This window comes from Ptychodera flava, chromosome 4 (assembly GCF_041260155.1).
Source record: "Ptychodera flava strain L36383 chromosome 4, AS_Pfla_20210202, whole genome shotgun sequence".
Lineage (NCBI taxonomy): Eukaryota > Metazoa > Hemichordata > Enteropneusta > Ptychoderidae > Ptychodera > Ptychodera flava.
In genome coordinates, this window is record NC_091931.1 from 27,215,202 (window position 1) to 27,230,337 (window position 15,136).

The 15,136-nt window shown below is 36.3% G+C and overlaps 1 protein-coding gene across 4 annotated transcripts in view; it reads left to right on the top strand.

Moving 5' to 3' along the window:
* The window catches only part of LOC139131332 (serine/threonine-protein phosphatase with EF-hands 2-like), an 84,619-nt gene that overhangs the window by 60,649 nt on the left and 8,834 nt on the right, over nt 1-15,136 (top strand). For 2 of the 4 annotated variants that reach the window (XM_070697344.1, XM_070697345.1), the window contains exons 6-15: nt 1,193-1,237; nt 4,337-4,491; nt 5,053-5,167; nt 6,124-6,170; nt 7,276-7,442; nt 8,002-8,053; nt 10,209-10,358; nt 10,660-10,773; nt 11,459-11,644; nt 12,135-12,277. In XM_070697344.1, coding sequence (XP_070553445.1) covers nt 1,193-1,237; nt 4,337-4,491; nt 5,053-5,167; nt 6,124-6,170; nt 7,276-7,442; nt 8,002-8,053; nt 10,209-10,358; nt 10,660-10,773; nt 11,459-11,644; nt 12,135-12,277 — 1,174 coding nt within the window. The remainder of the gene's footprint in view (nt 1-1,192; nt 1,238-4,336; nt 4,492-5,052; nt 5,168-6,123; nt 6,171-7,275; nt 7,443-8,001; nt 8,054-10,208; nt 10,359-10,659; nt 10,774-11,458; nt 11,645-12,134; nt 12,278-15,136) is intronic. The other 2 variants (XM_070697346.1, XM_070697347.1) reach the window with 2 other exon arrangements.

A 15,136-nucleotide genomic window follows, 5' to 3' on the forward strand; every position in this document is an offset into this window, starting at 1 on the left:
CGCACAATTTTGAACGAGTTGAATATTTTTCATCGATAATTAACCATGCGCCACTGGTTGATATGCATATTGAGATAATGTTCACTTTGCAGATCTGAAATGAATCAGTATATATTTGGGATTTAGCATTGGTGGAACATAGGAAACTCTTTACCAACTGGATCCAAGAAATGATGGACAGAGCTTTTCCGTTGTTGCATCCCATCAATTGATTTTATTCAGTGATAATTTAAAAGTCTGCTGTCTCTTAACCCTTACCACAATGGTTTCACCCAAACTCATTTGTTATCAATGGTGATTGTGGATCTGTTTACAGGAAATTGGAGGTGAACTGAGGTTAATTGAACCGGGATCTGTCCTGGAAATCAAATCTCAAGAAAGATCACTCTCAAATGAATGCAATCAATATAAGATCGTTGCATCAGAAACTCTCCGGCAGAGTTTTCACATTTTCTTCATATTCATGTACAGATAGGGATTTCATATTTATTTCTCAAGTAGACACTTTACCTATTAGATGGTAGTGGTTGGAGTGGTAATGTTCTATCTCCCTAGCATATATACTACTGTTTCCTCTCAATTTCTCAACAGGTGTAATTTATTGGGCATAACCCTGTAATAATTATGTTAAAGGTTTCTGTGAATGTGTCTTCAAGAAAATTTATTGGGGATATGCTGGTCAGGAACTCAAAATTGTTATTTCTATTTGTTTGCGACCCATCAAAAACAGAGAAATTGGGCAAAATCTGCAAAATTTTTGAAAAAAAGTGAAAGGTCAGAGGGTTTTAATAGGACCATCCTGGAGTGTGGGATAATCATTTTAACTGTTTCACTGCAGCCTTAGTTTTGGTTCAATCTTTTTGTTTTAAAACAGTGCATGAATTAACTGAAGTTCTACATTGGGAAATGGTGAAAGGTCTCAGAATCCACTTACTATATTAAGTCAGCATAGATCTCAATGATATTGTTTCTGTCACTACCAGAGAAAGGTAGCTTGGAAGAACTCAGGGGACAGTATTTTGTGTTCAACCCTTTCTCTGAGACTTATTGAGTCAAAGTGTGGTTCTTATGATGACATAATGGCAACTTGACCATTTATCGCGTAATTGAACTGTCAACATCCTGAATGTTTTGTTCAATTGTCTTAAAGTCTCTCACCTCGTCTTTTTTTCCTCCTCCACACTCTTGGCAGTCATGGATACCGCATCCGGAAACCCCTGGCAGATGGCAGCACAATGTAAGATCCATATACAGCCACACGATTGTAAAGATCAGCTGTGCGCCCTCCTCTCATTATCATTTCTGTTTCGTTTCCCAAATAACCCTCAGCCCAACACTCACATGTGGCATATCACTGTCTTGAGGTGCTGTTGACTATTGGTGTACAGCATGATATATCACCCTATCATTGACACGCTTTTATTCCTACACAGTTACCCTGATGCATGTATGTACGACAGTGTAGAAAGAGGAAATTTTCAGCGCCCACTAATTACTTTTCCACCAGGACTGGAAGCAGCTGTGTATATTAAGTGCTAATGTGTTCTTTGAGACCAGTGCGTACAAGTTATGTCATGTAGGAATATACATGCCAGGCAGATACAAGTGTAATGCTAATACTTCACAGAAAGTTCAGCATTTGAAAATGATGATCTCAAGGGGGTTGAGATGTACAATTGTCTCTTTTTTTACTGCCAGTTTTCCTCTGTAATGACAACCAATGCACCAATATCACAAAGTCAACCAAGAGGCATTCTACTTAATTTTACTTGCTTTTGCCTGCTGACTTTTTAAACATTACACATTTGTTTACCACTTCCCACCTCCCAACCAGTTATCATTAGATCATGACAGTCAATTATATATATATATATATATATATATATATATATATATATATATATATATATATATATATATATATATATATATATATATATATATATATATATATATATATATATATATATATATATATATATATATATATATACCAAAACTTGTTTGTATCTTCTCAGAGGGGTAAAGTGCTCGATGCAGGGATGCAGAGCAATATTAAAATAAATATGAGAACACATCAAGTATGTTTGGTACCTATTACTCGAGTTTCACGCATACACGCGATCGTCAGATAGGTAGATTTTATTGTGTGAAATTTGCTTCAGGTGCTTACATATAAGTGTCAGGTTGGGTCAAACCATTTGGTGTTGTGGGTTGGATTGAAATTTGACAAGTAAAATTTGTTTTCGTGTCGGCACTTGGAGACCAACTCGAACGCTTGTTTAAAAGGCTAGATTTATCTGCATTGATTATGAATAGCTTCTCTGTAAGGCAAAGGTTGCATTTCTTTGACACATTTGAGTAACTGCTTGCTTTTGATAGGATTGACCATGATATGTTAAATGGTTTGTGCCTGAGATTTCAAGTGACAGACATATTTTGACAATTCTGTGCTGTTGGCGTATGCCTTACTTCGGAAAGATTGGACATGATTTGCATAGCGTGTTTTAAATGTGTTGTCAGTTAGACCGATGTAATGTTTCGCCTCATTGGCATCGCTTGTAACAGTAGCTTTATAGATTATAGATTTAGACTGGCAAGCCCCTGGAGTGGGCAATTGGTCTTGATGCGGCACTTACATACGTCAGTGAGTTTTCTATCATTGCGCTGGGTCACCCAGCGCAATGATAGAAAACTCACTGACGTATGTAAGTGCCGCATCAAGACCAATTGCCCACTCCAGGGGCTTGCCAGTCTAAATCTATAATCTATAAAGCTACTGTTACAAGCGATGCCAATGAGGCGAAACATTACATCGGTCTAACTGACAACACATTTAAAACACGCTATGCAAATCATGTCCAATCTTTCCGAAGTAAGGCATACGCCAACAGCACAGAATTGTCAAAATATGTCTGTCACTTGAAATCTCAGGACAAACCATTTAACATATCATGGTCAATCCTATCAAAAGCAAGCAGTTACTCAAATGTGTCAAAGAAATGCAACCTTTGCCTTACAGAGAAGCTATTCATAATCAATGCAGATAAATCTAGCCTTTTAAACAAGCGTTCGGAGTTGGTCTCAAGTGCCGACACGAAAACAAATTTACTTGTCAAATTTCAATCCAACCCACAACACCAAATGGTTTGACCCAACCTGACACTTATATGTAAGCACCTGAAGCAAATTTCACACAATAAAATCTACCTATCTGACGATCGCGTGTATGCGTGAAACTCGAGTAATAGGTACCAACATACTTGATGTGTTTCATATTTATTGTATATATATTATATATATATATACCAAGTTTTTTCAAGTTCCCAGTGAAAATGTTTTATTTCTGTCTTCTAAATATAATATAGCAATGCTTTTCACCAAGTTGAACGCATGTTCACAATGCAGACATTGTATATTGACTGTTGAAAATACCCTCAAAACAAATGCCAGAACTATGGATTAGAGGTGTATATATAGTTACAGACATCACTCATGTTCTGTGATTTTCTTTGAGTACTTGTATGAGCTGAAGTTCTTTTCCATGATTTGAAATCGTTTCCGTGTCATGATTTTCTTGAAATATAACTTTGCTTTTAAGTATACCAGATTAACTGAATAAATCATGATGAGAATCTGAGCTTATCATGATATTGTCTTTTGTATAAACCGGACAGAAATCAAAAATCAAGGGATTTGTCCGCTTTGATTCAAAAAATATCATCCTAGTAAATAATGATATCTAGCAATGCAAACCCGAATGAATACTTGACAGTATAGTATTACATATACAAAAAGCCAATCTCAGTGTTTGCATGGTAGAGCTCCAGTAGAATTTATGTAATTATGGCATCACTGCTTCAAGTGGAGTCAGTCTGTCTTTGAAGTCATTCAAAAAGTGAAATCACGGGTACAAAACCTGAGCAACAAGTCGTAGTTGTCACCCACAAGCTCAAGATCACATTTTTCAGACTTTTTGTTAAATTTAGATGGTAAATTTGATTTCAGTTTGAAAAATGCTGATCCCTGTTTGTACTGCATAGGTAGAAGTGTGTATTACTGTTTCAAGGATGTATTTCAACACAGGATTTAGGGGTTCATACTTAGTTGAATCTTACAAGATAGTATATGATTCTGCCAGAGTTTGTGAAGTATTAAACAATGGATAATTACCAGTCATTGTTCTGCATGTTTTATTCATAAATATAACACTTTTCATTTTATTTATTTGTGGCATGAACCCACTTCATATTAAGTATACCCAATGGTACACCAGAAATATATGGTAATATCGCTTTTTAACCTGATCATGAAATCACTTCATTGCCATTATCAGGGTCTGCAAACCAACAGGAGGAGGATGCAGAGCTGGAGAAACTGACAGACTTCAGTAATATCAACATTGAGAGTACGTACAGCGGACCCCATGTCACATTCCCCGTCACCCTGTCTGTGGTGAAACACATGATTGATGCCTTCAAGAATGGGCAGGTGAGTTGAGTGGCTGACATATCCCAGTGTCCATGCACTCCAAATAGTGCAATGTCTGCCAAAAGGCAACAATGGCCTCTAAAACTGCAATATGAGGATTTGAAGGGAAATTACTCGGGACGTACATTTTTTTCAGAGCAGCAGCAGGCTAGGGTTACTGCTGTTGATGTGCGCTTTTTTCAAAGCAGGCCAGGATTTCATATGAAACCAGCAAATTGTTTGGGCTGCTCCAATCATCAGCTACCTTGATGCTATGCCATCCTGCATACACTATACATTTCCAATATTTTGTAAAAAACCTTCCAAAAATTTAATGTTTGAAATTCCAAGCTTCACATGAATTTTTTAATGATGTGAGACTATTTGATACCATAACATTTTTTGTGGAAATGACGTGTCTAATGATATGAATATGAAAAGATTTGATGCCATAAAATTTTTCGTGAAAATATTACATGTGATGATATTATGCACTGAGACAGAAATGTATTAGAACAGCTAGGTCTCTGTTCAACAAATGAATAAATTAATAGTACTTGAATTGTTTGTTTTCTTCAATAGATATTGCACGCCAAGTATACCCTGCGACTGCTGCATGAAGTGAGAAACAAACTGAAGTTGCTACCCAACATCAGCCAGGCGACGACAAATATTGCAAAACAGATCACGATATGTGGTGAGTGAAAAAAAAAAATCAGTTTTTCACACTTCAGTGAGATGATGTCGCCCCCAGAAAGATTTGAAGGTCCTTGGATTAGAAAAAATATCACACAGTGCCTGCGTGATTTTGCATGGGCAGTGAAATGAAAACGCTGAAATATACTTTCAGGCAAGACTTAATCTGAAGTGAAGGACTTTGGGATTACTTTGGTCTGGGGTTAGGCTATTTGTCACCAGCTTCAGCTTTGGTTGTGTTGATGTTTAATATGCAGAGCTCCTGATCAGACCCTGCAGTGCTAGTTGTAGGGATCGATTGATCTAGTATAGGGTTTCTCTCTCTTTACAATCCATGAGATCATCAACATCTTTTTAAAAAAGAAATTTTATGGATGTAGAAAGTCAGATACGGTGCTTTAATTTCAATGAAGTAACATGAAAAAGATACAAGTTTTAGATTTGAGTTGTGAAAATGTACTGTAGCTTGTCCTGGATTTGAATCAAAAAGTACAAAGTGCTGTTTGGATGTAATTTGACAGGACTATTTTCTGAAAAACACTTTTTACCTCAGCATTGTGTGATCTTCGATATCCTATCAGCACCAATTTACAATCTTTGATATCCGATATCAGCACTAATTTATCTTCAGTCAATACCGTAGTGGTCAGCAGCGTCAATCAAAAGACAGGCCAGTGAGTCACGATTCCCCCTCTGGACAATTACCAGAAAAATATCAAGTAGTAAATATTCTGGAATTGGAAAGAAAGTATAGATTGCCTCAGTTTTGATGAAAGAGATCTTTATATTTCTTAATGAAAAAGAAGACAATCTAACAAGTGGGACGCTGACTTGAGGGGCATTTTCAGCCAAGTTTCATGGCATACCTGCTCTCTAATTTACCCGACCTGTTTTTTTGTGATCATGTGTCGTGATGCGTATCCTGCACTTATGTCACATGATGTTATTTTCCCTCAGGTGATCTCCATGGTAAAATAGATGACCTTTTCATGATATTTTACAAGGTAAGCAATAAGGCTTGCATAGTGTTTCAACCATGATTCCTTGATTCATGATACTTGATTCCTTGACAGATAATTATGCTGCATGAAATACTTTTTTCCATCAAGGCTTTGTTGTGAAAATCTGTCTTAATTTCAACGGTGGTTGAAATTTTCCGGTAGCACCACTTAGAATCAAGTTGGCATTCGCGATGAAAAATTACTTGCAGTGAATGTATGAAAGACAAATCTCCAGAGCAGAGGATCAGATATTCTGAGACTGGTGTACGGCTTGAACAGCCAGCTTATGTATCTAATACTGATTGAACGTCTTCTTAACAATCTGTGTAGTTTTTTGAAAGATACAACCCAGCTGCGGACACTTGATTGCTTTCCACAGAAGTGTTACATGACTAGAAGTAGCTCGGAAAAAAATTGTAAACAGGAATTCTACCAGCTTGTTCAGACACAAAATGCTCCCTTATGGAGTAATGAATGCCAATATTCGGCAGGCATGAACTGGTGAAATTGAAAACTAATTTGAAAGCAAAACAAAACAATTAGGATTTGAAGATATTTAAAGCTGGTTAATCTGATTAAGAAGTGCAAACAAAAACATGTTTGTGTAGGATTCCTCCGTTAAAAAAACAAAGAAGTGAAAATAATGACCAAGTCAATTATTGAAAATTTCAAATTGTAAATTATAGCTATAATGTTTAACATTTGGTCCTAATCCTGAGGGAAAGTGCAAATTTGGAAAAAAGTGTTGTTTGTCATTATTGTGTTAACCTTTTGAGTGTCATATTTTGTCGCCCTTATAAAAACGGACAATTTTTTTTCAGGGAGACGATTTATTTATATCTTTTTCCCAAAGTTCTGATAAAAAAACTTTTAGCCCACGAAAAGATATATCCCTTGGTTCAAAATTATCAAAACAGTCATCGAAAAATTCAAAAAAATTGGTTAAATGTTGCACTGAAATTTAGGTGGGAAAAATGTCAGCACTTATAGTTAACTCATGTTAAAAGACTAAAATAAGCCTTTGCTGTGGCACTGTAGTATTGATCAGGTCCAGTCTTTCACATAAAACACGGTCATTAAATGATATCGTTGTTCTTTTTTTTGTCAGAATGGTCATCCGTCTGCAGAGAATCCCTACATATTCAATGGTGACTTTGTCGACAGGGGATCAAACTCGGTTGAAATAGCGCTGTTGCTGTTCTCCTTTTTCCTGGTCTACCCTAATGAAGTGTACCTCAACAGGGGCAATCACGAAGACCATATCATGAATCTCAGGTGAGCATGCAAATGCATTCCATTGTCATTTCATTGCCAACGTGTGCAATCTCCTGTAGTCTGCGCTTTTTCAAGCCCGTTTCCCTCCGTAGGGGTCCAACTTTACTCCAGAAAACAACAGGAATGGGCCAAACCATGATGCAGACAGGAGTTGTATATTTTCTGATAATAGGCTAGTAAATGTGGCCAAAGTTATATATATTTTTTCATTGTAAATATTCTTGGTGTTTGTATCTTATAATATAAAATGTTGGTGGGGATATGGTCTGAGATTGAAAAATTCCGAGCAAAATTTGAAAAAAAAAATTTCCGAACGTGCTGGTTAGGCATAGCAAAACTTAGAATGTGAAAGGCGCGGCAGTGAGTTTTGTTTGTCACATGTGTGTTTACTGCTTGGTCCCTCACAATTATCTTGACAACTTCAACACGGGTGGTAGAAACTTTAAAGTGTACATAAGAAAAATAGCATTCACGGCTTTATTCCCGTAATGAAAATGGTATTTGCAAGCAGTCATTTTGACAAAAACGTGACATCCTGACTCTTTATTTCTTCCAACAGATATGGTTTCATCAAGGAAGTCATGAGTAAATATCGAGTAGGTATATTTAAAGTAGGTAGTCAAAATTTTTCAATTTCCCTATTGGTGTTTTTATGCTGTCATGCAGTGAGATGTGTGTCCCACAGCAAAGATGTCTGTCACGCAGCCCACCGTGAGGTATCTGTGTCACGCAATGTAGTGTTTTTGTTGTCGTCTTAGTTTATAAGGAATATTTCTGTAACATTCACTCACCTGCTGTGCCGTGTTGCATATGTTCATGCATGTCTAGTATATGTACGTAACCTACTTGCCTGGTTTGTGTACGTTGCCGCACAGTAGAATGTTGGAGTATAGAGTTTTCTTTTTTCGGGTATCATGTTATTTAATAGGAATCACTTAACCCTTTGAGTGCTGTAATTTTCTCCCGCCAAAATTTTAGTGCAAAATTTTACCAATTTTTATGAATTTTTCTGTAATTTTGTGATAATTTTGGACCGAATAAACATCACATTTCATTGGCTACAATTTTTTTCTCAAAATTTTGGCAAAAATCTGAGAATTGACAGGGGTTTATTTTATGTTGGGGACAAAAACAGACTTTGGCGCCCAAAGGGTTAATTTGAATTCCATTTGCTGTCACTTGTGACGTATCTTCCAGTATTCTTGGTGGTGTATACAAAATACCCGGTACATGTTGAAATGCCTTTGTGTTCCACTGATTCCCGGCACTGATTATCAGTATAGCCTGCAGTGTCAGATTTATTTTTTGGCAACTGAATTAACTGAATACAAAGAGCATACAGGGCATCGTGTGTGCAGTGAGGTGATGCTTAATTTTGCATGTCAGCATACCTGTATTCTAGAGTGCAGGAGTAACGTACAGCAAGTTGTTCATTTTCTGAAACAAACATGACGGAAATATCATGGAAAGTTTCAGCTATTGTCACTCAACTATTTCACTGCCTGTGACCTCTGCCCTCCAGTATTGATGACACTGCATGTTGACTTTCATTGAAGGAGAGTAATGGTTTTTATAAGGAGAAATTTTTATAGCCTTCACAACTATATGTTCTTGGTTTAAATGTAAAATGTTTCTAAATTTGATAATATTAATTTGGATATTTGTGATTATGAGAAATGTAAATTTGCTTCAAGACAGGTTCAGCCATAAAGGTTAAGTTTGTCATGATGTGTTGCTATTTCATCTTCAAGAATGTATCCGAAAAGAGCGTTTGTTTTTAAGGGAATATCTGAACATTTACTGTCGTCTCATGCAATGCTGGCTGCAATGTCTGCTGTTTAACATTTCAAAGGTGTTTTAGTGGCATTCTGGGTTCTCTGTTACCATGGAGATATGTGATGATGTTACAGATGAAGTGCAAGATACACTGCCATGGAGTCTATTTTCAAACAAAGGTCATGCCATTTACAGTGATGTGCATTCTTGAAAATGTCCCTGCGATGCCGTATTCTCTATAGAGGGCGCTGTTATGTCAAATGAGGTGCTGGTATCATTTTGACTGGTTTGCCCAAGGTTTGATTTTGTGAATGAAAAGGTGTTTTTTTCAGTAATGATATGTCATGACAGCTATACAAAAACACACCTAGCAATGCTCTGGTTGGTCGTCTTTTGTCAAGCATGTTATTCATAAGCCTAAAATGATACTTTAAAATGTAGTACTTTTTTTCTGCCCTTCACCCTGACATAAGATATTTGCACAATTTTGCTCTGATTTTTAAGAGCACGACTAAATGTACATCCTCTAGAATGAATATTTTTCCATAAGATGTACTCACCAACCAACAAGAGAAAGAGGATACTTCTCTTGATGACCAGTATTACACATGTGATTGGAGAATCATTGCTATAGATGTTTTAGAATCTTTGAAAATGATTTCATATTGTATAAGTTTGAGTTGCATTGTCTAAAGTTTGTGTTTTCCCCGATAGTGTTTCATTGTAGTTCATTGTTTCGCAACAAAAGGTTGCCTTTGCAGATCTTATACTTAAACTCTGTTAGCAGCCTGATTAAAAATTGATACAAACCCCAGGCCTGCAGCCATGATTACGGCCAAATTAAAGATCTTGTAATGAGAGAAAACAACTGTTGGGAGATACATGTACATATTCTAATTCTAAAATCAAAACTGTAAATTTTGCTGATTGTCTGTCAACATTATTGAGGTCCTGGTTTAAATAAAAACCAAATTTTGTTTTGAATTTCAGAAACATGCAACAAAAGTGGTAAGACTATTTGAGGATGTGTTCAGTTGGTTGCCCCTGGCAACAATCATCGATGGGAAAATTCTGGTTGCCCACGGTGGAATATCAGATAAAACAGACCTCACCTATCTGGGAAACATAGATAGGCATAAGGTGGGTAGTTGCCATGGTGTCAGTGGTCGTCATGGCTACAGCGTAAAAGCAATAAACCATGGCACATTTGCAGATTTTGATCAGCAAGGTACTATATGTGACATTGATACTGTTGCAGATTTCAAGGATAAACAAAAAAGATTCACACAAAGTACTTACCAGTCTCACTCCTGAAATTATAGTGGATTAGGTTCAAACACACTTGCCTGGAAATGAATGGATTAAAATGCAATTTGTACCCACAGATAGATATATATCTATAAATTCATTTACATGTTCAACTTTCTGTGTCAATTTCTAGTATTTATCAGCTCTGAGGCCACCAGTAGATAGCACACTCGATATGGACGATCTAGACGGAAACGACTCCAAGGGGGACAAGAAAGATAAAGTCGATGTGATGGAGTGGAGACAGGTATGTTGTCATGGAAACAGAGGCACCTTATGCGCAACAGAGGACAGATCCTGGCAGAAATTTGAATAAAGATTCTGTAAATTGGATTCATTATTGTAACTGCACTGCACTCGGAAGGGCTCAGAAAGTTTCTGTATCAGATGTGTAATATGAGAAAAGTACACCTGGGAGCAGAGTCCCTGTAATTGGCCGACTGTCCGTCAGAACTTCTCACATTTGAATCCCCTTAGTTAAGTCTGCTTCCTGTCTATGAAAAGCAAATAACGACACAAGGGATTGATGTGTGCAGTTACTGTGTGACCTTGAGAAACAAACCGTTCATAATAACCCTGACCGTCTCATTACGGTCTGTAATGAGGCGTACCTGTCCACCGAGTATTTGTCAGTAACTTTTCGCACGTTTGTTATCGATGCATGGTGACCATGCACAACAGTTTATGAGTCTCTTTTGATCATAACAGCCGAGGTCATTTGAAATAGCCTGTAACAATTTAAGTTACAGATAACCTTTAGATGTATGTGATATTTACCACATTTGAACAATGTACTAGTAGTGTTTTGAATCTGATATATCTGTTCTTGTAAATCCCTGTGCATTGTAACGTTCAGAGTTTTGACTATTTCCAATTGGAAAATGGTGAAATATCAGGTAAAATTAAATACAAGAATTTCCCTCTCATTCCAGATTCTGGACATTCTCTGGAGTGATCCGAAGAACCAAGAAGGCTGCAGGCCCAACACGTTCAGGGGAGGTGGCAGTTACTTCGGGCCGGACATCACAAAGAAAGTACTGGCCAAGCACAACCTGGAGTTGTTAATAAGATCACATGAGTGCAGACCCGAGGGCTATGAATACACACACAATGGACAGGTGAGAGTTCATTGCTCTGAGAAAAGTAAAGGAAGAGCTTTTGTAGATGGGGTAAATCTATGCTTGTTGCAGTGCATAAGTAGCTGAAACTCACATTTAACCGGATCCAATCTAATGTATGGGTTTTTGCCATTGCATATCAGCTATTTTTGAATTAATTCATGAGATAGGAACAAAGTATGTTTTTATTGGTCATATAAAACTGCTACAAAGTATAAAGATGATTAGTCATTCATTAAAATCTTAAAAGCATGTATATGCTTCATTTATTTTGTCCTCAGAGTTTGGTTCTGGAAACACAGACTGCTAAATTGTAATTTTATCATGATGAACCTTCAATGTATTAAGCTCACTACCACATGCTCAATGAAGTCAAGGGACTTTTCAATATTTCTACCACCCTTAGAAATTGTGCTGATCTTTAGTTTTTGTTTGTAGCTTTTTTCGGTTGGTTTCTCATTTGCATTTTTGTGCTTTACTTACTTCCCAGGTCTTGACTGTCTTCTCAGCATCAAACTATTATGAACTTGGAAGCAATAAAGGGGCCTATGTGAAACTAGATTCCAGCCTCACCCCTCGTTTTGTGCAGTACAGCGCCACCAGAACGACAAGAAAACTGACAGCCAAACAGAGGTAAGAACTTGTGATCATGACCGGAAAAATGGTTCATATAGGATATGCTCTGCCAGTTATGGAAAAGATAGTAAGATTTGGGCATTTTGATACATAATTTCTATTCAGACAAACTGCACAAGGATTGAAATGGAAGTTTGACTGACAAGTGCACAGTATCACCAGTGTTATACACATGCAGAGCACTCTGTCTAGTTTGCAGTGTGACTGTGGCATCCCTGGAAATGCGCGCCCTCTATATACATTATCTGTGTTTCTTTTGTTTTTACGCTCCCATATATGCATATGTATATATGCAAATGGGAGGTATTCTTATAAGGTGGAAAAATGTCGTCTGTATGTATGTATGTATGTATGTATGTATGTATGTATGTCCGTCCACATCAAAAACTCCTAAACCGTAGCACCTACTGTCTTAGTATTTGGTGTACAGGTGCACCTAGGGGTGGAGATGTGAATTTGTTCAAATGAACATGTCAGTGCCAAAAATATGCAAATGAGGGGAAAAAAGGAAAAATCCTGCAAATGGCTAAAACTCAGTAAGCATTGGTCAGATTTGGTTGAAACTTGGTATGCAGATTTCTTTAGGTATTCTAAATTATGTGTGCAAAAATTGGGATGAAATTTGCATGTTTGTATTTTTAGGGTATTTTTCCGTTTTTAGTCAAAAAAATCTTGTTCTCTGAAATCGCTCGTCTGATTGCTATGAAACTTAATATTCATGTTCCTCAGGATGACCTCAGTCATGCTTGTACAAATTGTATTGATATTGTCATATTTGTAATTTTGGGGCAATTTTCCCAATTTTTGATAAAAAAATCTTTATCCAAAAACTACTGATTTGATAGCTTTGATATTTGGTATACAGGTATCTAAGATTAATCTCAATATAATGTATTGAAGGTATGTTGAAACTGGCAATTTTTATTTTATTTTTGGGGCAATTTTTGTCTTTTTTGGTCAAAAAAATTTTCTCCTAAAACTTCTGATCTGGTAGCTTTGATATCTAGTGTACAGGTTCTTAGGGTTTATGTTAATTAGATATATTTAAAATTAGGGTGAAATCTGCAATTTTGTATTTTGGGGGGCAATTTTTTCATTTTGGTAAAAAAATTTGTTACTCAAAATTTACTAGTCTGATTGCTTTGATATTTAGTAAACCAGTTCTTAGGGTTTTTGTTAATAAGATATATTGAAATTAAGTTGAAATCCGGAATTTTGAATTTTTGGGGCAACTTTGCGAAACTGTCAGTGTTACTGGGATATCTTTCATTTTGTATTTTTAAAATTTTTTTTGGTAATTTTATACCTATTGGAACTAAGAGTATATAATGTGTTGATTTAGTAAGCATTTGATATGGTAAACTGTATTTGATGTTGGAATACAGTAAAAAAATCCTGGCAGATTTTGAAAAAATTCCAAACAAATGCCAATAAAAAATTCAGCCAGAGAAGGTTGACAAAAAGAAAAGATGGGAGAGTGGGGAAAAAAGAATGTACAATGGATTGGATAAAAAAGAATGTACAATGGATTGGATAAAAAGATAATGTACCTCATCGATCTTCCCGACACCGTCCCTTATCAATGGTCCACCCCGATGTATTTTTGTGCGCAATTAACCATGTATTTTAAGGTGAAGCACTACGAATTACGTCAAAATTAAGTTGTGGTGTCATTTTCTTGAAACTTTGCACAAATATTCTTGGAAGTTGTGCAAGTGCAAAAATGAAATAAAAAAGGGGGGTCACCACGCTCGTTTCCATGGAAACGGACGTTAAAATGGCGTCGTTAGAAATAAATAAAAATGATATAATTCACTTAAACTAAAGAAAGCAATTATAAAACGCTTAGCAAATGAGTTAATTTTAATAAATACCAAGACTTAAGATCCATATCTATCGAATGTATAGTTTTCATGATGTTTGTAAAGAAATTTTAACATAAGTATCGATTACAAAATGATGATATCGAAATTATATCACTACATAATTTTCGAACTTTCTTCCTGTCGCTTTGAATGGTGTCATTTTGACCAAACTTGGCAAATTAACTCCTGACATAATACCATTTAGTTTACACTTTTAATAAAAGGGTGTCACCACGCTACTTTCTACAATATCTCCAGGTGAACAGGTAATATGCGCCATGTAAATGGGAGAGAAATGTTAATTTTTCGCTCATATTGAATAAAAACCAGCTTCCTAGGGGGTCAAAATATGACAAGGTTATAGGTCACATGTATTTCTAAGACACTGGGTCAAAAAATTAGGTAAAAGTGCTATTTCAACAATGACAGGTGATGTTAAATATGTGCGCTACAAAATAACCCACTTGCGGCAGGCTGGAGTTAAATCTGCGCAGAAACGTTCTAAAGCGTGTGGCGCGTCCGAATCGTCGCCCTTTACCTTAAGATGTCAAGTTAGGTAAGGATTTGAAAGGAATAGTCAAGTTCACCACAGTTTAACTTTATCTCTTGTGTCATCATCCTTGTGTAATTGGTTAAGTTTGTAAGTTGTTCCAGATGTGGATGCACCAGCTGTTCTGGAAGAAAACAATGTTTACTTTTCCATGTAGGGTTTCTGAGTTGATGATTGTATGTTGAAATTTCTCCATGTATCTGGTGTATGGGCAAAGTGTAAACATTGGTTGCATGTTATGTATTTCAGTCTGTGTCAAATATTGTAAATGAAAAAATCAAGAACAGTTTGCTGTGTGCTTGTAAAAGATAACATATTTGTCAATACATAAACTGCCTTGCAGATTGATTGTCTTAAAGATTATCACAGAAGTAGAAAAGGGAAAGAAACTAATCAAATTGCTGTAACATATTCACTCTCAGTGCCTGTATAGGCCTATAC